This window comes from Ipomoea nil, unplaced genomic scaffold (genome assembly GCF_001879475.1).
Source record: "Ipomoea nil cultivar Tokyo-kokei standard unplaced genomic scaffold, Asagao_1.1 scaffold0322, whole genome shotgun sequence".
NCBI classification, from domain to species: Eukaryota; Viridiplantae; Streptophyta; class Magnoliopsida; order Solanales; family Convolvulaceae; genus Ipomoea; species Ipomoea nil.
In genome coordinates, this window is record NW_017616750.1 from 757,317 (window position 1) to 781,574 (window position 24,258).

The window sequence follows — 24,258 nt, forward strand, 5'->3', positions numbered from 1 at the left end:
GAATTGTTACGTAGTTCGGAGCTCCTTCTCCTACGTCTGCGGGGCAACCCACGTCTGCCCAATCCACTAGATGTTCACCACAGAGTATTACAAGAGGTAACTACAAACGGCTCACAGCCTTTACCACTACAACTCTTCTAAAACACCTACTCAGGACTGAACCGTGCATGCCATAACCATCTTTGGTGTAGCACTTCAACTGTCACAGGTACTGGTTTGAAGTACAGATTTAAATCACAAATAATATAATCAATATTAAAGCAGTAATGTAGGGAGCTTGCATATGAGATCAGAATTTTAGAATTGGCAACTTCCTCTTTCGATTTCCCTTCTTATATACTGTACGTAAATTCCATTTCACCAAGCATTGATTGTAGCGTTCATATGTGGCTTGAATTCTTCTCACCCACACATTCTTTAGATTGAGATCTTCAGACTTGCTCTTTGTCTAATTCATTAGAATGAAATCTCCACCACACATTTTAGCTTGGTCCAATAACACTAATTACGACTCATACTAATTAGCATTACAAATTAATAAAATAAACTAATAAATTAGCCAATCTAATGTGTACTATTTTGTACACTTACAATCTCCCCCTTTGACAATTTATTTGGTAAAACAATAGTATCATTATACTTTGGGAAAAGGAATGAATTTTTTATTAACATCCCATAGTATACGTACTGAACATATAAAGAAAACAAATGGGAAATTAAATTCTCTTAAGACCAGACCAAAGCTTATTTGTGTGTGGAATTTTATTTTGAACCTTGGTTGATGTTGACTCACAAACTTCATCCCATTAATAAATAGTGAATCATGCACGAAATAGTGTTGTATCAAACATACCATATATGTCACGCTTTCCGTACTGAAATTTGAATTACTCCCCCTAACTTGGAGCTTTCCTTTCTTCATATGTATTCCAAATAAAACCAATCCATACCATGCAGTCAACATACCAAATATACCAAGACATTTATACTTTCATACTTAATTCATTCATAGTCATACCAAAAATATTTATATATTACCAAATTATTAATATACCAACCGAACCAGGGATTAACATCCATACCAAAATATACCAAAATCAAAAACTTACCAAACATCCAAACATTCCAAAATACTACCCTTTTTCTCTAATACTCCCCCTTTGTTTATGCCAAATAAATGACAAACAAACCGGTGAACATAATTTTAGTGGATTGGATTAACTTGCAGACGGGGTGCCCGACTCAGATTCATCACTCTCATAAATAGAACCAGTGCCAGCGCCAGTGTTAGATCGAATCCGAGCATAGATAGCCTCCATTCTGGCTATTTCTTCCAACTGAGCACTCAACAACCTTTCTAAGCCACCAATGGTTATTTGTTGAGAAGCAACCGATGTGCGGACTTGAGCAATTGACGCTTGAAGAGTGAGAACAATTTGACGGCGATCCATGAGCGTCGGAGGTTCCCTGATTGCTGTTGTAGGACGGGGATTTGGTGCAGAGGCAGTGTCAGCGGATGATGCAGGGGCAGACACAGAGGGCGTGGCAGTTGGTGCGCCGGGAGTGATCAAAAGCGTAGCTCTATCATCATAGTGATCCTTATTTGTCAAACGATCATCATATTTATAGACTGAGGCATTAGCAATCACCACCTCATCTGTGTAGGGCTTGAACCCATGTTCCTGTAGAAGTCCAAAAATGAGACTAGGAAACGGTAGATGTACCTTAGGTTCCCTATGTCGCACAAATTGAGCAAGATGGCCAAAGATGATTTCTCCAAGATTGAGAGGGAGTCGGTTCCTGATCTTGTAGAGAAGGGCAGCAAGCTGGTCAGACACAAGATGATGACGAACAGCCGGCATCCAATTTGTTGAGGCTAGCCGTAACAGAACAGAGTAGACCGTGGTGAGCTTTAGGCTTTCAAGTTCGGTGTTTGGCCAAGTAACATTCTTGTTGTGAGTTAAAGCAGCGACTAGGAGATTAGGACTCGGGTCAGGAGCAGCTTGATGATTTGGAGTACCCAAATAGGACTTAATCACTGCCGGACTTAAGGGATACCATTTATCCCGAATAAAAACTTGTTGAAATCGCGGTGACCCCTCCGAAAACGTATCCAATGTTAAATTCGTGTAGAACTCGGCAGTGAGCCATCTGGAATACGGGCCAACATGAACAAGTGAGGCAAGCAGGTATTGATCTCGCAAAATAGGCACAATGTTGCATTTTTCTGTTAACTCCTCCACATTGATGGATTTCTCCAGAATAAAATCCCTAGTAGTGTGAACACTCCAGTCAGACATCAAATCTGGAGACAGTAAAATAGGGTGATATTTCTTCTTGGGTTGTTTCATCTTTGAGCCAGAGGGGACAGTAGCAGCTGCTGGTGCAGGGGCCGGACTTGGTACTGGGCCTGAAACAGATCTGGACCTTGTCATTCTGGGTGGCAATGTGGGCCCTCGTTTTGATTGCTTGGAATCAGACAAGCAGACAACATCCTCCAAAGCTCCAATTTTTCTTTTCCCAGCAGTACCTGAAACAGTAAGTTTTTCTTTCCCTTTTCGGGAAGATTTGCTCACGAGCACAGAGATGATAGGGACAGAATCATGAGAGGTGGATACAGGAATGGGAGCCTCTACTGTTGAAGATGGGACTGGTATAGTTATGGGGATAGAAAAAGCAGCACAAGTCATGGGAGACACAAATTGGTTGATATTTCGAATAGAGAATGGTGTGGTCACAATATGCACAAAATCAGATAATGGCACAAGATTTTCAGGCAGTTTATGTGAGGAATCATACGGATCACCTTGTAAAGGAAAGGAAGGGGCACACATATCGCTGGAGACAGACACAAACTGATTTGGCAGAGAAATGTTGAAATCTAACTTTCTAGAAGCTGAAACATAGTCATCTAAAGGTGAGGACACTACCGTATTTTCCGGAGATGGGGCATATGCACCTTCTCCTGTTGGGATGGAGGCGGTTTGGGTGGATCCTCCGGAATAGTCCACGGCTCGGATGAGATGAAACGGGAGAGAGCTTTGATTTGCTTAGTTTCTTTGTCTGAAAGGCCTTCTAGGAGACTCTCATGTGTCTTAATCGTGGCAAGCACTCGATCGGTGTCATCAGATGTGAGGGGAGAATCAGCATCAATAATGTGTCGAAGAAGATCTAATCTTTCCGATTTCGTGGTGAAGATAGCAAAAGGGTTATCTTCTTCCATTGTTGAAGAAATTTTCGAAGGAAGTTCTAAGGATGAAGATGAAAGAGACGGTGGTGATGGGTAAGAGAGCCAAAGAGACAACAAATTAATTTGTTGATGTATGATGGTGAAGAGATGGTTCTCAAAAGGCGTGAAAGTAGGTAATGATTTGACTAGGTGGGAAGGCTAGAAAGTAGAGTTATAATAGGAGAGTATTGTGGATGATAAAATCAGTATTTGAGTTTAAGATTTAATTTTGAGAGTAGATTGAATATAAGAGGTCAATGAGCCGTATAAGGTAACAAGAGAGCGAGAGGCGTTGATTTTTAAACAGCGGTTTGGAAAAATTGAACGATATGGCTTAGGTTAAAAACAGAGAATGATAATATTATGGAATTAAGAGTCGAATGAGCCCTTCTGCAACAATGTTAAACAAACAGTCATGTTAATAAAAATTATTGGAATTTATTTGTAATACCTAAGCTCTGGGATTGCAAACCCCAAGGGCGGCTCTAAGCAGTTCAAATCTCGATTTCTCTAACGGCTTGGTGAATAGATCTGCAAGATTTTTATCTGTTGAAGTAAATTCCAAGATAATTTCTTTCTCTTCGACTAGTTCACGAATAAAGTGGTGTCGAATATCTATGTGCTTCGTCCTGGAGTGCTGGACTGGATTTTTTGAGATGTTGATTGCGCTGGTGTTGTCAGAGAACAATGTCATACTTTGTTGTTGTATACCATAGTCAGTTAACATCTGACGCATCCAAAGCAATTGTGTACAACAACTGCCTGCCGCTATATACTCAGCTTCAGCTGTGCTGAGTGAAATCGAGTTCTGCTTTTTACTTAGCCAGGCAACTAGATATTTTCCGATAAAGAAACATCCGCCTGATGTACTTTTTCTGTCGTCAGCATTTCCTGCCCAGTCAGCATCACTGTATCCTGCAAGGTTCAGATTAGTATCGTTCGAGTACCAAATACCATAATTTATCGTACCTTTAACGTATTTTATAATACGCTTTACCGCCTTTAGGTGTGACTCTTTTGGATCGGCTTGATAGCGTGCACACATACCAACACTTACCATAATATCTGATCGACTGGCTGTTAAGTACAGTAGAGTGCCTATCATACTTCTGTACATAGTAGAGTCTACAGAAGTTCCTTTTTCATCTTTGAACAATTTTGAAGTCGTAGAGATAGGAGTACGAGCATCTTTTGAAGATTCAAGCCCAAATTTGGATAGAAGATTTTTCGCATATTTTTCTTGTGAAATAAAAATCCCTTCTTTAGATTGACTTACTTGTAATCCAAGAAAATAGGTTAGTTCACCTATCATGCTCATTTCAAACTCCTGTTGCATTACCTTGACTAGCTGGTCTGTCTCTCCTGGTTGTGTGGATCCAAAAACGATATCATCTACATACACTTGAGCAATTGTTATGTGTTTACCTGATCGTTTTATAAATAATGTTTTGTCTGATCCTCCTCTTTTGTAGTTGTTCTGAAGAAGATATTGAGTAAGTCTCCCATACCAGGCTCTTGGGGCCTGTTTTAAGCCATAGAGAGCTTTTTGTAATTTGTAGACATAGTCTGGATGATGTGGATCTTCAAACCCTTTCGGCTGAGCCACGTATATGTCTTCTGAGAGATAACCATTTAAGAAGGCTGTTTTAACGTCCATCTGAAACAACTTGAATTTTAGGGCACAGGCAATCGATAGAAGTAGTCGTATTGACTCTAGCCGTGCAACAGGGGCAAAAGTTTCGTCGTAGTCGATTCCTTCAATTTGGGAGTAGCCTTGGGCTACAAGTCGCGCTTTATTTCTAGCGATGTTGCCAGCTGCATCGGTTTTGTTACGAAAGATCCATTTGGTACCTACAACATTGACATTGTCAGGTTTGGGAATTAGAGACCATACCTTATTTCGTTCGAACTGCCCCAGTTCTTCTTGCATGGCCTTGATACAGTGTTCGTCTGTTAGAGCTTCTTTGACGTTCTTCGGTTCGATCTGCGAAGTATAACAAGAATATCCCGCTAATTGAAGGTAATCACGTTTCGGTTTACCTCTGGTTTTTACGCCGGAACTAGGATCTCCAATTACGTTTTGTATTGGATGAGCTTTCTGGATGCGAGTAGGGATATCAATGTTACCATGATCAGTGTCAGATTCAGACTCAGACTCAGTTTCTTGCTCAGGTTGAGTTGACGTGGGAGATGGCATAGGAGACTCTAGATTAGGTTCAGGACAACTTGAGTCAGGTTCTGTCACTGGTCCAGGTTGAGACGTTGTGATAATATCATTCGGTTGATCATCGATTACAACATTTGTGGACTCCATAATGGTTTTGGTAACTTTATTGTATACACGATATGCCCTGTTGTTCGTTGAATAGCCGAGGAAGATGCCTTCATCGCTTTTTGTTTCAAACTTTGCGACAGGGTTTCGATCCTTCAAGATAAAACAGCGTGACCCGAAAACATGAAAATATTTAATGTTTGGTTTCTTACCTTTCCATAATGTATACGGAGTCTGATTCGTGCCTGGACGTAGATAGACCCGATTGATGATGTGACATGCAGTGTTCACAGCTTCTGCCCAAAATTTTTGAAGTAGTCCTTTGGCATTGAGCAGAACTCGTCCCATTTCTTGAATTGTGCGGTTCTTCCGTTCCACAACTCCGTTTTGTTGAGGTGTTTTCGGTGCTGAGTATTCATGTGTGATTCCTGTTTGGTTGCAGAAGGTATCGAACATATTGTTGTCGAATTCTCGTCCGTGATCACTTCGGATTCGAATGATGGGCTCATTTCTTTCTTTTTGGAGTTTTAATGCCAGAGTTTTGAAGGCTTCAAGGGTCTCAGACTTGTCCCTGAGAAAGGTAACCCAAGAAAAACGAGAATAATCATCTACACAAACGAGTATGTATTTCTTACCTCCAACAGTTTCTGTTTGAGTTGGACCAATGAGATCCATGTGGATCAGTTCCAAGCAGTGACTTGTGTTTATAGTGTGCTGCGCTGGATGAGAGGATTTGGTTTGCTTTCCTGCTTGACATGCACCACATATGGTTGGTTTGACTTTCAGCTTGGGTAATCCACGAACACCTTCGATTTTCACAAGTTTGTCAAGAAGTCTGTAACTTAGATGTCCTAGCTTTTGGTGCCAAAGCTCAGTTTCATCTACATTGATCCTGCAACACAAAACATTGTTAGTAAGAATATAGCAATTATCAGTTGACCTTGTACCTTCCATAACACATTGATTTGCTTTGTCTAGGACACTGCAACTATTTTTGTTGAAGCTCACATTCCAGTTCTGGTCACACAGTTGACTTATACTTATAAGATTTGCATGAAGTCCTTTGACTAGTAGAACTTTCTCAAGTTTTGGCAGACCAACTACGCTTAGCGTGCCTATACCAGTGACTTGTCCTTTTATACCGTCACCAAAGGTAACTTCACCTTTGCTTGTGTTTACGTTACTTAGAAATTTAGCATTTCCCGTCATGTGACGTGAACACCCGCTATCGAAATACCATTTTTCTTCTCGGCCTGTACTTTTAGAGTGGAAAGATATGAATGAGATATAATCTGTCTTTTTCACCCAGATTTGTCTTGTAAAGGGTTGAATGTTCTTGTGTTTGAACTTCTCGATTCTTTGATCTTTGTAGAAGTAGTAGCATTCCGGTCTGGTGTGACCCCGTAACCTGCAATAATGACATACCGGGTTATAGGATTTATAGTACGGCTTGAGTGATCTTACTGTACCAACGCGATGTGTCGCTGTGCTAGATTCTGGAATATCTCCTCGACCAGGACCTGACGCTTTGACAAACACTGTTTTATCCTTTGAGCTGTTTCCTGTGAATCCTAGACCAAATTTTGTAGATGTCTTTCTTCCAGACTCAAGGATCTCGTCAAGTGTAGACGTGGTATCCATCATTTGAATTTGGCGTTTGTAGGTGTTCAGCTCCTGCTTCAGAGTCTGTACCTCTTGTTTCAGTCTTTCTTCTCGGGCCAATGCCTCTTTGAGAAGTAGATCCCTGTCAACTATTTGAGTTTGATACACTTTCTTTGCATTTGTTACAATCCCTATTTCACTAGTTAATCTACGATTTTCTTTCCTTAGTGCTGCCCATTTGGGATACAACTTATTAAACTCAATTTCAAAAGATGATTCACTTGACTCTAAATCTTCTGCAGAATTATACTCGCCTCCTTCTGAGTCAGCAACATCTTCATGACACGGTCCAGCAGCCATATGTGCAGTAAAGGCAACAAAATTACCAGAAATTTCGTCTGAATCAGATCCTCCTGTTTCACCGTCCAAGTCATCATCACTCCAAGTAACTGCTGACATTGATTTCTTGCGTCGAAGATAGGTGGGGCACTCTGCTTGTACATATCCGAAGCCCTCACATTCATAGCATCTGATCCCTTTACTGGTGGATTTCTCTTTGGACTGCCCTAGACGTGAACCAGAAGACTTGAAGATTGATGAACCGGATTTAGAACTCGTTTTAGATGATGATGCCCCCTTTTGCATATTCTTGTTTCGTGAACCTTTTGATACCTGTTTCAAAAGTTTAGAAAACTGTTTAGTAAGAAATACAACTGGATCATCATCTATTTCATCTAAGTCAGGTGCACGATTATTTTCTTCAGCGGTAAATGCTACTGTTTTTTGTTTTTTTGTGTGATCTGTTAAGATTTCCATCTCATAAGTTCTTAGATTTCCCATTAGTTGTGTTACAGTCTTTTTCTCCCAGTTGTCATGTTCTTGGATTGCTGTAACTTTCATCCGGAACCGAGGTGGTAGTGATCGTAGAATTTTTTTCACCAACTTTTCTTGAGTGAATGGTTCTCCGAGGACCATAGCTCGATTTGCTAGCTCTTGCACACGAGTGTGGAAGGTCACGATGGTTTCATCTTCATTCATTCGGAGCTCCTCGAAGTCTGACTGTACCAGTTGCAGTTTCGATTGTTTTACAGACGATGTGCCTTCATAGGTAGCCTCTAGTGCTTCCCATGCGCCTTTTGCTGAATCATGGCCTGCAACAATAGGAAATTGACTTTCATGAATTAGCCCATAAATAATATCTAGTGCCTTATCGTTGTGTCCTGCACTCGTTTTCTCAGCTTGTGTCCATTCATTTTCAGGTTTCGTCACTCGAGTTTCATCCTCACTGGTACTGGCTTTGGTCGGATGTTCCCAGCCTGTTACAATGATACACCATACTGCTTCACCTTGTGCTTTGAGATGAGTGCGTGTGCGCACCTTCAAATATGCATAGTTGTCACCTACTAGCTGGGGAAGAGCTTTAGTGTGCTCCATTCTGTAACACTCAATAACCCGTGAGATCGAACAATTTAACAGAATCAGAAATAATAATACTAACCGCTGAAGGATTGAGATCAAGGGGCACGGAGTAGCCAGATCGTCAGACTAATAACTTAAGTCTGGAGGCTCTGATACCAAATGAAAAAGCCCGTGTATCTTGAAATCAATTTAACACTAAGGATTCTACTTAATTTTATGTTACGAGACAATTTCGCTGTTTAATTAAGTCAATTTAATCAACATATAAATAACAAAATTGAAAGCATAAATAAAGTAAAGACACAGTAGAATTGTTACGCAGTTCGGAGCTCCTTCTCCTACGTCTGCGGGGCAACCCACGTCTGCCCAATCCACTAGATGTTCACCACAGAGTATTACAAGAGGTAACTACAAACGGCTCACAGCCTTTACCACTACAACTCTTCTAAAACACCTACTCAGGACTGAACCGTGCATGCCATAACCATCTTTGGTGTAGCACTTCAGCTGTCACAGGTACTGGTTTGAAGTACAGATTTAAATCACAAATAATATAATCAATATTAACGCAGTAATGTAGGAAGCTTGCATATGAGATTAGAATTTCAGAATTGGCAACTTCCTCTTTCGATTTCCCTTCTTATATACTGTACGTAAATTCCATTTCACCAAGCCTTGATTGTAGCGTTCACATGTGGCTTGAATTCTTCTCACCCACACATTCTTTAAATTGAGATCTTCAGACTTGCTCTTTGTCTAATTCATTAGAATGAAATCTCCACCACACATTTTAGCTTGGTCCAATAACACTAATTACGACTCATACTAAATAGCATTACAAATTAATAAAATAAATTAATAAATTAGTCAATCTAATGTGTACTATTTTGTACACTTACAAAATCTATTCCGTGCATCGCACGGGCGAAAATACTAGTATTAATAAATCCAAAATAAAATAAATAAAAGATTTATTTATTATTTATTTTGAATTAGAATACAATGCCAAAAATAATAAATGTTGACTCCTAAGGCATACATGTCTAACACCCCAACTCCCCAACTCCCCCCACCCCATCTAGACTTTTACCTCTTTCAACCGCGACCAACATGACTATTGATCTTCTTGGTTTGAGTCAATCAACTATGGACAACATATACTAGTTTACCTCCTTATAGTCCTTTACCAGCTAAAATCACAAGTTGGATTTTACACAGTGCACACCCTCAAATAGCGATTGCGTGTTTACCTCGTCGTCATAAAAAAAATCTAAACTTTACTAATGTAACAAATTTGTCATTTACTTTTAAAAACAAAATAAAAACTTAAAAGTTGATATTAAGATCCAAACTATAATGATATGTCCCGTAATTAGGATAAGAAATTTTATGAGGATTACAATTTCTTAAAGATGTTGATAGATCATTGATAAATTTTTTCTTTTAATGCTAAGAAAATTACAACACCTCCACTGAGGCTCGATCTCATGACCTCTTACATAGGAGAGGTCACTACATGCTATCTGAGTACAAGGTGCTTGACAAATCATTGATAATTTTATATTATACATGTCAACATAATCAAGATCCTAGGTGTACCAAAAAGATGTTAATGGACAAGTTAATTAATTTCATGGTAATAGTAATCTTCATATGTAACTTGGAATTCAATTTTTTCTAAACTGGAGTCATCAAGTGAAAAAATGTGCTAAAACTAATGTTGACTGATGGATACCCCGATCAGGTACCTAGTGAGGCATGCCTCTAGGCGGTTAGATGAAGGTGGTAGTGTGAACACTTAGAAGCATCAGGAGAAAGGGCCTCAGCGGTGTAATTTCATTGGATCCTTGTTTAGCCTGCCAGTCGGGCGACTAGACTTAGTAGTCAATGCATCCTCGACGGAATGCCTGCTCCAGAGGCGGTGAATGAAGATTTGGAGGAGATTCTTTCCATGGGTAACAAGAAACTTTCATTTTTTTTTTACATTAGGAAGATACTCCAGCAGTTTTATAAGCTTTCTTTAAGTTTATTTTAGTTAATTTCTTCCTTCTTGCCTTCTTCAAGGCCCATATTCCTTATATAAATACCTCATGGGGTAACATTGTGGAAGATTTTGGATTCAATACAGATGTTGTTACTATGTTCCACTTTTTTCTCAATTATTCTCTCGATTCACTTAGTACTTTTACAATAATGTTGGTCTGCTGTCCGACTACCCTAAGCTGTAAAATCAACATTGACGATTATATTATAACTTAACCACTGTTATATTAACCGTTTAGAAAACTTGAAAAAAAAATTAAAGAATTCTATTATATATTATTTTATCTTACTTTTGACTTTTTGAAATACTCATGATTCTTTATAAAAGATAATATTCGTTCTATACTTTCTCAAACAATTTCAACTCAAAGAATCTAAACCCCCACCACTAGGGTTTGAACATATGACCATCCATTTGGAATGATAACTAAAATGCTATCACACTATATGGTAGTTGGCATCTTACATTTGACTATTTGATATGTTAATTACTTTCTCTTCCCCCAACCACATTTTGTTTAATCAATATAGTTAACAAGTCGTGTGATGGAAGTATAATTAATTTTCTTTTATATATAAAAAGTTCACATCTATTATTTGAATGTTATTCTTGGTGAAATTCGCCTTATGAAATTAGTCAATAAAGGATCACAAGTAGGTAAACCAGCTTACCAACATATGTTACTTATAGAGTTAATACTCAAAATCGTCCTCGACTATAGTGGTTTTTCTCAATTTCGTCCTAAACGACTTTGGTGACCTAATATCGTCCCAGACTTTTGTATTTCGCTCCATTTAGTCCCAGACTTTTGTATTTTTTCTCAATTTAGTCCCTCATTTGTTATTCTGTCCATTTGGTGTTAAATAAATAGACAATTCCGTAATTTTAATATTGGCATCTCTTTACTCATAGACACGTGAACTGCGAATTTTTTTTTTTTTACGAATTACTCCCAGAATTACTCCTAAAACTGCGAATATAAAATTTGATTTGCATGTCCGGGAGTAATTCTGGGTGTAATTCGTACAAGAAAGATGAATTTCGCACTTCATAAGTTGAAAGTAAAGAGAGATCAATATTGACATTACTGAATTGTCCCTTTATTTAACACCAATTTGACGGAATAACAAATGGAGGACTAAATTGAGCGAAACACAAAAGTCTGGGACGATATTAGGTCACCAAAGTCGTTTAGGACGAAATTGAGAAAAACCACTATAGTCGAGGACGATTTTGGGTATTAACTCGTTACTTATAGCTGACCGACTCAAACAAAAAATACCAATAGACAATTACATAAAGAGTTAAATTTGAAACATTGTGACTAACTACCGTGCATTCTCGACTTTATTTGTTTTGCTACTAATTTTTTATTTTAAAATAAAACTAAATGCCCAAAATTTTCTCATCAAAAAAAAAAAAAAATGCCCAAAATTTACCACAACCAATAATAATTAAAATAAGAGTTGATTATTTTTAAAATTAAATAATGCCAATTCATGTCAAAAATAATAAATACAAAAATAACTATAGTCATAGGTAGACGTAAGTGCAATATAGAGATGAGCCCACAAGTTTAAAGAAAAGTTGGGCAGTCCCTCCAACTCCCACACTGATGTAATGTGCAATTAAAAACTTGATGAAAATGACAAGATGCTGATCCCCCCTTTGTCTATTCTCTATTTGTACACTCATCATCATCTTTTCTTTCTCCATCACAACATATATTTAATATCATACAACCAAATTTTGTATTCAATCAAAATTCAATATAATATAATAGACTCACTAAATAAATTTCTACACAAAATTTAATAACACCACGATACATTTATTCAAGCAATATATGCATGAAGTCAATTTCGAATTTAATTAATATCTCATATCATAGTGAGAACCAATATGATTCATTCGTCTAGGTAGATCAACGGTTGACAATTGTTAGAATATAAAGGAAAAAAGGTGAGTTCTCTTTATAAATATTGAAAACTTTAAAGTTTTTAATAATTATAAAATTGACTTCGTATTTTTTTATATTAAAACTCTCAACCATTAATAAATCCTGATGGGAGGCTGAGATCAATCCTCACTTTTTAGAGAAGAATCATGTTCTCATTTGATCCTACCCATATATATAGGTTGAGTTCCGATGCGAACAGGTCTTCAATTGCAAACGTGCGGATGCACGACACGCAATTATAAATGCACAATGAAGCATTTATAAATGCACCATCAAACATTTTCAAATGCACCAAATTTGATAATCAATGAGAATTAGGCCAAACATTTCTAAAATGCACTATCAAGCATTTACAAATGCACTGTCAAGCATTTACAAATGCACCATCAAGCATTTTCAAATGCATCAGAGTAGACAATCAATGAGAATTAGGTAGTGCTCGCTGCATTTGGAAATACTTTACAGTACATTGATAATTGATTGACACTTAAATATGCAAATATGTAACAACTAAATATGCAAATCGGGATAAATTTTAAAAAATCAATGAAAACGCAAAATTTTAAATCTAAACTATAAATGTTAGACCCTAAGCAATAAAAAGTGAACCACTAAACCAAAAAACTCAGTCAAACTCTAAAATTGAAATCCTAAGTGTAATGCACTTTCGCATTTTTGCAAGTGCAATATTTTAATACTAAATGTGCAAACCTAGAAAATTCTTAGAAGTACAGATTTTAGTGTTAAAGTTTGCATAGTAAAGTTAGTGGTAATTACGAAAATGTCACCATATTTTTTTAATCTGATCTGGCCCATTCGATTTTTTCAAGTGAATTTTCTCCTAAAGACTTGTTCTCATATGATCCAATACACACATATATATTCAAAGAGTTAATTCCAATAATGGTCCCCGAGTATGATGATTTTTCACAATTGATCCTTGACTTTTAATTTGGACAATTTAATCCCCCGACTATCAAATTCTTTCTAATTGAGGTCCTTCTGTTAATGTTAGGTTAAGTTGACGTCTATTTAAGGGCTAAAACCGTCCTTTCCCTTACAGCCTTACTCAGCGTATATTATTACCGCCGACAGTCTGTTCTCCGGTGAAGGTACATCACAACCCTGCAGATAATATCTTGTGGGAGAAGATAAATACATTAATATCAGTCCGTTTCTTTCCCAATGCAGTAAAGGTAAAATAAAGCATCATCGTACAAATTAAAATAATTTGCGTACATCAACGAAGCAGTCGTGGAAGAAGAGACGAATGAGGGAAGCACCCATGCGAGCTTCTGCATTAATGGCAGCGACCACTACTTCCTTAACGGCCGAGAATACACACGCTTCATCGGCAAGCATACTGCCGGAGAGTTTCCCAAGACCAAGCAACAACAGGTTGGTCGACTGTTGTTACGCCGGAGTCCGCTACTGGAGGGTAAAGCTACTACCTTTGCTGAAGGTCGAGGAGGGCCAACACTTGGGTGCTGGAGCCCGGGGACGAAGCGTACGGCGCCGTCGGCCCGTCATTTTCCTCTTCGCTCTGGTGTCAAATTCCGGCGCGCTCGTCGATAACCGACTGCCGATTTCCCAAAGGATCGTTCGAGAGAAGTCAGAATTACACATTCTTAAGATCTAGTAATGCTGACCCCTAATAAGGAGCATCTGGCGAAAGGCATACAATGAAAAATTGGTAAGGGGCCAATCTTTCAGTCTGATGTAATGTAAGTTCTGGGAATTTTGAAAGCTTTCCAAGGGAACTGCGACCCTTGGAAAAAAAATTGTAGTCTCAAAATCCCAACTATTGTCAGGTTTGCTGCATCTCTGCACTACAATACTACAAAATCAAATGAAAATTTCTTATAGTTCAGCAGTAGTGTGTTCTCTAATCTCTCACTGGTAAACCCCAATCTTTGCAGTAGTTATAGTTGATAGAAGATTAGCACTTCACTAGTCTGCATTGTTTTGTGAGTATATTATATCAGCATAACAATATGCAATGCCACTCTAGAAATGATCGAAGCGAGGGGAACACCCAAAAGCAACACTCAGGAATCTCGAAATTTATTTTATTCATATACTTGTGCTCTGTTTTATATATGCCGGATACAACATTGGGGGAATGGAGATGAAGATGAAATATACCCTTAGGAGGGAAAGGACACTTTTACCCCTTGTTTTGACGTCCAATTAATCAAGATTTAACGGAAGGACCGCAATTGGAAAGATTTTAATAGTCAGATGGTTAAATTGTCAAAATTAAAAGTCGAGGACTAATTATGGAAAATCACCATACTCGGAGGACCATTGCTGGACTTAACTCTATATTCAAATAAGAACAATTCTTTAGGTAAGAACTAGTAACCCATCCTGACCCTTTATTCCGTGTGATCTATGATATATGTATTTAAAGTTGATTTTCATAGGTTTTTGTGCAGAATTAGGATTGATTTATATGCTTAGAAGGTAAGCAAGGGTATTTTAGTCTTTGTGTGCGTTATTCATCATTCTTTTCCTGAATTTCTCTCCACATAATCTTCCCTCTCTCCTTTGCGTACTCTTTTTCGAACTGTAGTACCAAAACCCTCTATTGACCCTTGTTCTCTTCTCTCTAGTCACGACTACATTTCGCTGATTAACGCCACACAGGCCCCGCAAGCACTCTTGCCGTTCAGGTCACCGGAGGCGCTGCAGTTCAACAAGGTGTCTCCCAAATCAGAGGTGTACTAAATTGCCTCGAAATAGTCATCATGGAAGTCGTCACCGGTATGTTTCCGTCGGAGTATTTGAACAACGGGAGGGGGGCGGGACCGACGTGGTGTATTTGATAGTTGAAGGACCATCGATGGTTAACTTGGACCACGGATGGTAACAATTTAAAAGTTGAAGGACCACGGGTGGTCAATTTAAAAGTTTAGGACTAAACGTGACAAAATCACTATACTCGGAGGACCTCAGATTGTATTAACTCAATGAAGTTTTTATGGTCTCAAAATTGGTATAATACATCTAGCAGAATTAATATTTTTATATACATGAAAACAAAAAGTTAATAGAAAAAATAACGTATAGAAATTTAGAATAGAAAATATTTAATGCATCGCCAGTGTATAGCACCTATACATCGGGAATAAACAAAAATGTGACACTTCATTAAAAGTAAAGTCAAAGTTGACCAAGTCCCTTTTAGAAAATTATAATAATTAGTAACATATTATGATTACTAATTAATTAGTTAATTTAAAACTAATTATTTAATCTAATTAACATACACTAAATAATCCAATACAATGTTTAGGATTTTAAGGTGGAGGAGCACGCGATGAGGTGATGTTGCTTATGTTGTCGTTCGACATCGAAAAACAACCCTTTGGGAATTTAAGCCCCCAATAGTTCAAGATTCTCGACGTGGTTGTGCCTCTTCACCTGCCACAATGGGAAGAGCTTGAGTGAAGGAACAATGGAATGCACGAGTTGGGTCTAAGCTAAACTCCATAAGAAAAAAACTGCAAAAATGATACAAAATTTAAAAATTACCGAAAAACTGAGAGAGGGAGATGAATGCATACCATGAAGAAGAGCATATAAGCTTTCGGCAAACATGTAATCAAAGACTAACAATTTCTCATCTTTTGAAAAGTAAAATGCTCTTAGTGGAAGCACATTCTCATTTTTCAACTTCCCTAAAACTTCCAATTACTTCTCAAACTCTTTCCAGCTAACCGCCATGTCTTTCAACCTCTTCACCACCACCGTCGTTCCCTCCTCCAACACTGGCTTGTAACTAGTTCCGACGCTGCCTTTCCCTAGAACCTCAGTTGATGCCCTCAACAGGTCCTCCAAATTGAAATTGTAGGTTCCGCCGTCAAAGAACACTGGCTTGTTCATCTCCCCTTCGACTAACCCTCCTATGATGTCATCCTTTTATGATGACATTCCGGCTTCTTCCGTTGCCCCGGAGGTTACCGCCGCCGCACTGGTGATCGTCGAAGGATTCTGAGTTTTTTTATGCCTCCACTGTTTTCCTACTTTTTCGTAGATAGAGAAAGAGGATGAGTAAGAAGAGGGGAAATGCGACTATTGAGCCAACTACAATTCTGACAATGGCAGCTGCTTGTTGGATTTCCTATGTTTAGTGTGGATATTGGGCTGGATTAAAGGAGAAGGTGTAGGAGAAGGGGAAAATGGAGAGCAGGGCGGCAATGAGCTGCTGCAGAGTTGGAGGTTTTCTGCAAATAAGGCATAACCACGACGAGAATCTTGAACCGCCGGAGGCTTAAATGGTTGTTTTCTGATGTCGGACAACAAGAAATAGCACCACCCCATTACGTGCTCCCCCACATTAAAATCCTAAAGTATTTTATTTGGACCCACATGAGCCGTCGTCGGTCGCCACCCCATCTTCCAGAGAAGGAGACCGGTCGCCGAATTTTTACTGGAATTGATGTCTGAACTGAAATGACATGTAATAGTAGGTCATTTATCGATTTTTGAATTTTATTGTCTCAATTTAACATGTTAAAGGGTGTAATTATACTTTTAAAAAATTTAGAAACTTAATTAACTTTTCAGATAAAATTTAGGGACTTATTTAACAATTTTTTTTTTTTTTTTTTAAAAACAATCATCTACAAGAAACTCCTTTTTTTTTTTTTTTTTTTGTCTTAGTGAACCAAACATGCCAAACTTCTCTTAACTCTCCAAGACTCCAAGTCGATTGTGATTACTATTCCTCTCTCTCTCTCTCTCTCTCTCTCTCTCTCTGTTTCTACGTTACGTGACATTAATCCAATCCACTGTCTAAATCAGAACAGGAAGTGAGGAACAACCAAGATTTGTCATTTTGTTTTCTCGGACGGGGGGATGGGGTGTTTCATACGTTTTGGCATTTCAGAATTGGCGTACGTGAGATGAGAGACAAGTGTGGGGGGTGATGATCCCTATGGTTCTTGAACTTGGAATTTGGAACATCATCAAAACCTGCAAAAATAATCGCCGGAGAATGCCAAAAAGCCCAGAAAATCCGAAAATCATACGTAGCAGAAATTAACGGAGACTTTTTTCCTTTTCCTCTCCTCAGTGGGAAGAAAGATGAGATGCTGTTCTCGGCCCCACCATTATTTCTGGGTGTCCATCAACTTTTTTTTTCCTCCTCTTCTGATTCTCTCACTATAATGTCTTCATCAGCACCTTCGCTTTCTCTCTCTATATAGACAAAAATACAGTATCACTTTTCTTCTGCTTTCTATCTTCACTGCTGTTTCTTCCATCCTCCTTGGTCTATAATGGCTGCCCCCACAACATTAGTCACACCGACTCCTAATTTTCTGTGTGTGGATAGAAGGGTCGGTGTTATTCAATCCTAAAGTAAAAAAGGTAAGGCAAAAGAATCAAACTTTATATTCAGATTAAAAAAAAATATTCATGTCTTGAGGAAATTTGTATTTCTTTGATCCCAAAAGGTGATTTTATACTTTTTGTGAAACTGTGGGTTTTGTTTGATGTTTGGGATATATATAATGCTCCAGTTTTTTTGTTCAAAGAGGAGAGAATTTTGTTATATCTTGAAGGGCTTTAGAATTTGCCATTTTAGACTTTGAAGAGAGATTTAAGGTTGAATTCTGGAGAAACAACTTTTTGTGATGAATACCATTATTGATGACATCCCTTTAAAGGGAGTGGAGTCTTATATTTTACCCAAGTTGAATATTTCACATTGCTGATGCTCTAAGCACTGTGATTTTTGTTTTTTGATTCCTTTCCAGTAAGGTAAGGCTAGAGTTCCTTGAGCTCCACTCTGTCTGGGACTTGTGGATTTGAAATAGAATCTTTTTTGGTTTTCTTGAAAGTTATACTTTGCTGCAATGTCTTCCTTGTGCATATTCCGGTTCTAAGGCTTCAATCTTTAGTTTCTGCAGATTTCCAATCAAATTTTGTGATAAGTAATCTTTCTAAAACTTTGGAGATCATTTGTGGCTTTCTTCTTCTTCTAGTGTAGCTTATGCATAATAATCCCGCTTTACCTTAAGCGAATTCTTTGATGGATGGAACTATGGAAGTTGTTCTTTGGTCTTAGACTCTTAGTTTTGGTGAGTTTTTTAGGAATTTCTCTTTGTTTTTGCATAAAAATTTGTGTTCTAGAATTGAAGTCTCTTTGTTGGAAGTGGGATTTCTTATCTTTCCATTTATTTTTGCCATTATCTCCACCTTTTGCTTTGTCTTTGAGGATTAGTTTTTTGTTTGCCTTTGTCAGCTTAATTAAACGTTGGATTCGTGATTAATGGCATATTCTGTTTTCCTCGATGCATATTTGGTGACTAAATGCATGTGCCATCTTTGCGCATTTGATTTCTTAAATTTGATGAACCTAATAAAGTCTGAAACTTTCCTCTGTACTTGATTCGTTTGATCAGGGTTTGAGTGGTCATAGCAGGAACGCAAACTTGGTACATTGAATTCGAACAATCTCCAATTATGGCAAATAAATCACCGAGATACTCTTTGCAATACAAGAAAGACCAGGCAGGTTGTATCTGGGGCTTCATTAACATCTTTGACTTCCGCAATGGTCGTTCCACTAGAAAGCTACTTGCAGATGGAAGACAAGTTAGCGGACAAGTTGGTGAGAAATCTTTGAAGAAAGCTTTAAGCTCAATTAACAACCTTGTATTTAAATTCAATTCTCTTTAGTCCTAGCTATGTGATCGTAACACACTCAATGCCCCTACCCCGACTTTGTATTTTCCAGCAGGTGCCAGTTCAAGTATGAAGCTTAAAATACCGAATCCCAGTGAGAAGAGTTTTAAGGTCAAGGTAGTGTCAACACCCCTTAACCATGGCTTTAATATGTTTTTCAATAATTTCTTTACTGTGCTGTCTGTTTTAAAGCAACTTGTTAGGAGTCTACATTGAAAAAATAAGAGAGAACACATGGGTTTATAATGCAATAGCTAATTGATTGAATTCAGTCTTTTAGTGCATTATAGCCCAGTTGAGTGACCTTGGCCCAATCTTAGATTATAACATGGTATTAGAGATTGTTCAGTCCACTTTGTGTTCACCCGTGGTATTGCTGGTATCCAAGCTTTCGTTTCAGGGTGAGTGTCCAATCCAAAGCCCTCATGTTCGGTCCACTTTGGTGGCGTCCAGAGCTTTACCATATGTTAGACTAGCTAATTGATTAAATTTTTAGGCCCTGTTTGGTAAAAAATTGGCCTATAGGCTAATTTTGGCTTATTTGACTACTATTAATTGTTTGATTTAGTTAAAATATCAATATAAATGTTTGGTTAATTAGCTTTTTGCAACTCCAAAAGGCTAAAATTCAAAAAGTTACTCCAAGCAACTTTTTCAATTAGCTTTTTGAGAAAAGAAATAATATCAAACAGCTATCAGCTAACAGCTAATTTACCAAACAGTTTTCTACCATTAGCTAATGTTATCAACTATTTATACCCTCTAATTAACACAATCAGCTAACAGCTATCAGCTAACAGCCATTTTACCAAACAGGGCCTAGTCTTTTAGTGTGGTTTGGCCCATATGCATTATAGCCTAGTTGAGTCACCTTGGTCTAATCTTAGATTATAACACAAATGTTGACCAAAATTTTTAAATTAAGCTAGTAAGTAATAAATTGGAATTAAAATCATAAATTTTCTTAAAGATCCAGGATGATGACGAAAGTGAGGCAGCAACACTCGACTCCAAGACAAGTGTAAAGGAACTCATGGAAGAAGAAATGTTTGGCGAGGCAAGCCCGAAGGATGAGAGAAACGATGTTGAAATCCAACCAGAAGCGTTTAATCCACACAAGGGGAGCCATACAAAGAGGAAATGCAAACGGACATTTAGAACTTGTGATAGGTCTAGAAGTATGTCCTTATCGGATTTGGATGATGTCAAGAACGTTGGCTCTGATGTCGATGATTTTCGAATTATGATGGAAGAGCTTGGGCAGATTCATGTAAAAACCAAAAGTTTCAGAAAGAAAGATCAAGGCCGCCCACTTCTTGAAGAAAAGTTAAGTGCAGCCATTGAGATGCTTGTAAACCAGAAGTGTAAGAACAGTAGACACTTTGAAGAAGACGAGACTGCTTATAACTCCAAAGAGTTAATGCAAATATTAAGTTCTAACAAGGAATTATGCTGGAAACTCTTACAAGATCCAAATTCTAGGCTGGTGAATCACATGGAAAGTTTAGAGGATCGAGTTGAGAAAGGGAGGAAGTCTAACTCTAGGCTGAAATCTAATTCGATGCAGAAAAATGTAGTTCATGCAAAGACAGATGAAATCGGGAATTCAAAACGAGGCCACTTTTTTCGCAGGAGAAGCAAATCTCAAGAAAGCTATCCTTTAATGGAAGATGAAAGATCCCGGCCCTCTAGCAAAATTGTAATTCTAAAACCGGGACCAGCTGGCTTGCAATTCCCAGGTTCTCCAATCGATGTTAGCTCATCAGTACACTCTCCTCATAAGTTGCAGAATGGGAAAAGCTCATCCCACTTCTCGTTCACCGAAATTAAAAGAAGGCTAAAGAAAGCCATGGGAAAAGAATGCCAAGGGATCTCTCGTGAAGAAATAGTTCATAAAAAGCACAGTGATATTGATAAAGGGACCAGTGGAGAAAATATTGGATGGAGCTCTCCCAACCGAAACCATTTTTACACCGAGAGATTTGCCAGGCCTTCCCCCATTCACTTCAAGAAAGAGAAGCCAAAAGACATTGAAGAAGCTACAATAAATGAAGCATCTAATTATCCCAAGCTCGAGATATCAGACATCTATCTTGAAGCTAAGAAACATCTCCTGGAGATGCTGGATAATGGGGAAAAAGACGAAGAGTTAATTAGCGAAAAGCTTCCTAAATCCTTAGGAAGGATCCTTTCTCTTCCCGAGTACAACACTTCTCCTAACTGCAGTCCTAGAAAGTGTACTGACTCTAACTTAGAGAGGCATTCTTCTGCTGCAGAAATCAATTCTGAACAGTACATAAAATTGGCAAATGGAAGCCTTGATATTCCACGTGAACTTAATTGTGACAATTTGTTGGGAAAAATTGTTTCTCCTACTAAAGATGAAGTGGCTGTTGAAGGTATTCTTTCCCTTTTGATTGAAGCATTTCATATTTCATTTTTATTTTGTCAATGCTCACACTTTTAACTAATCTCTCTATTCCAAATTACTCAGGGGTTCTAGATACGGAAGAACCAGCTCTAACTGGATACCCGGAGGATGGAAAAGTCTTAGATGCATCTTGTAAACCAATTAGTTTTTCAATTACTATAGACAGTGGAAGTGCTGATGTTACGGAAGCCTCCTCCCCGAGCTTGAAACTGGCATCTGAATGCTTATCAGTAAGTAGTGTTGGCTTTACTTCCTTTGTTTTTTTGTTTTTTTTTGGGTGAAAAGGGAAACCCGCAGCCACTACCCAAGGGTGTTTACTGGCTAATGGGTAAACCCCGCCTTGTGACCCTAGCCGGCAAAGGACCACAAGGAGGTAAACCAGCCTAGGTTGTCAATAGCTGACTTGCTCAAACCAAGAAGGTTGAGATTCGAACCCTTGACCTTGTGGTTACAGGTTTGTATGCTTAGCCATCTTGGTTGGGGGCGCCCAAGGGTGTGTACTGGGTAAACCCCGTCTTGTGACCCTAGTTGGCAAAGGACCACAAGGAGGTAAACCAGCCTAGGTTGCCCATAGCTGACTTGCTCAAACCAAGAAGGTTGAGATTCGAACCCATAACTGGGTTTGTATGCTTAGCCATCTAGCTTTACTTCCTTTGTGTTTGTATATATGGTAAGCATTAGCAATCTAAAGAACTTATGGCCTTGTGTTTTTACTTGTTAGGATTCATATGGGGCAAAAGAAGCTTTTTCTCTGCACTCATCTGACGCTAGAAAAGTTGAATATCGTGAGAATAATGTGATGGATAGAATGGAGCAACCTAGTCCCGTTTCTGTGCTTGAGCCATTATTTCCCGAGAATGACATCAATCCTGCAATCACAGGTTAGATTGTTTTAGCGTTTGGTAAATTTTGTCACTAGTCATCATCGATCCTTTTATATTTTGAGCTTTCCTATACAAATTAGTCTCTATGTGCCTGCAGTTGAACTCGAAATTCAACCTCAGAAACTCAATTTTGAGGAACCCACAGCAACTTCTCTTGACCAACAACTTTATACACTGACTTTTCTGGAAAATGAGGAATCTGCGTTTGAATACGTAGAGGCAGTACTGCTAGGTTCAGGGTTGAATTGGGACGAATTTCTTTTAAGCTGGCTTTCCTCAGATCAGATTCTTGACCCATCACTGTTTGATGAAGTAGATTTACTTTCTGATTGCTCCTGTCGAAAGCTCCTTTTCGATTCTACTAACCAAGTCCTTACTGAGGCATGTGACCGCTATTTTGGCTGCTTCCCCGTTAAACACAACCTTCGGCCACTCCCAAAGGGGATGGACTTAATCAATGAGGTATGGATAGGGATTGAATGGTATCTTCTCAAGACTCCACCGCCTCATTCTTTGGATCAACTCGTCGAAAAAGATATGGGAAGGCCCACCGCGCCATGGATGGATCTTAAATCTGATGTCCAAGACATTGGCATTACAATCGAAGCAGCTATTTTTGAGGAGTTGATGGGGGAAACTCTTTCGAGCTTTGCAAACCACACTTCAGAGAGTGAAATTGAGATTAGCATTAATTAGCCAAGAAAAAGCAAAGAAGAGTGAAATTGACCTTTAGCCGGTATGCAATGTAAAGTTCACGTGATAACTTTTCAAGCCAAAACTTCATGCTCCCATGACAGGAACAATGGGCATCTGCTTCATAAATATTTGGCACACGGTCCATTCGAGCAAGCAGGATCACGAAAACTTCACTGACTTCCTGCTGGTCATATAGTGATAAAGGTAAAGGGGTTCTCATAACAGTGCAGAATTTGTAGGTTCTGGTCTGCTGTGTGGTATTTTCAGTTGTTCTGATAGATTTTGATTTTTCTCCTATTTTCTGGGTTTAGGGGGGAAGTTCTCACTTGTTTGACATAGACAGGCTTCTTTTCTTTTATTTTCTTATAAACTTTACCATTGTTGAAAAAATCGCTAGGCGCCCTCTAGGCGTCTGGGGACCGCCTAGGGCGCCTAGCGTCTAGGCGTCGATTAATCAGCGCCTAGGCGCGATTTTTGCAACAGTGAACTTTATAGATGTAATTACATAGCAGTTGTAACTGAGAATTAAAAAAAAAAAAAAGCAGAAATAAGCAAATATTGCAGACAGATATGCAAACGTGCTAGACATGGAAACTTTGGCCTCTTATGGCCCACAAAAGACAAACTAGTATAGGTACTCACAAAATGCTCACCACATTATGACTTCAGTTTTGGTCCCCTGACTATTGAACTTGAGTTAATTGCAACTTCTGACTTTCAAAAGTGTTAATTTAGTACTTTAATTATGTATTTTTTATCAATTTTGGTCACACCGACCAAATATAACCGAAAATTTTTAAATATAATTGGAAAGAGGTAAATTCATCATTTCTTATTCACTTCAATTTGGGAAAGCGATTGAAACCAAATCATCGAGGTTATTTCTAAGTATGATTTAGAAGGGTTAATCACTCTCAAATTATGGAACTATGGTTGATCTGTACACAAAAATGAAAAGCAAAGGAGAAATTGAATGAATGCAAGATATGATACAGAGAAATTTAATAGATCGAATTGAAACAAGT

The 24,258-nt window shown here is 38.3% G+C and overlaps 2 protein-coding genes across 7 annotated transcripts; one reads left to right on the forward strand and one right to left on the reverse strand.

The window, feature by feature from the left end:
* Positions 1-1,217: 1,217 nt before the first annotated feature.
* Positions 1,218-3,223, reverse strand: LOC109171584. Its single transcript, XM_019320635.1, has 2 exons — positions 2,960-3,223; positions 1,218-2,855 (listed from the first exon to the last, which is right to left on the reverse strand). The coding sequence occupies exons 1-2, from the start codon at positions 3,221-3,223 to the stop codon at positions 1,218-1,220; spliced, it is 1,902 nt and encodes a 633-aa protein (XP_019176180.1).
* A 14,005-nt stretch (positions 3,224-17,228) lies between these two features.
* LOC109171619 lies at positions 17,229-23,609 on the forward strand. 6 transcript variants are annotated; one of them, XM_019320673.1, is made up of 8 exons: positions 17,229-17,902; positions 18,940-19,148; positions 19,275-19,339; positions 20,193-21,507; positions 21,595-21,621; positions 21,717-21,883; positions 22,375-22,534; positions 22,635-23,609. In XM_019320673.1, exons 2-8 carry the CDS (start codon positions 19,001-19,003, stop codon positions 23,231-23,233), a joined length of 2,481 nt encoding a protein of 826 aa, XP_019176218.1. In that variant the 5' UTR covers positions 17,229-17,902; positions 18,940-19,000; the 3' UTR covers positions 23,234-23,609. The 6 variants fall into 6 exon arrangements, with proteins under 6 accessions (XP_019176218.1, XP_019176214.1, XP_019176217.1 ...); XM_019320669.1 differs by having other exon boundaries at positions 20,193-21,621; XM_019320672.1 differs by having other exon boundaries at positions 19,278-19,339; positions 20,193-21,621.
* Positions 23,610-24,258: the final 649 nt, after the last annotated feature.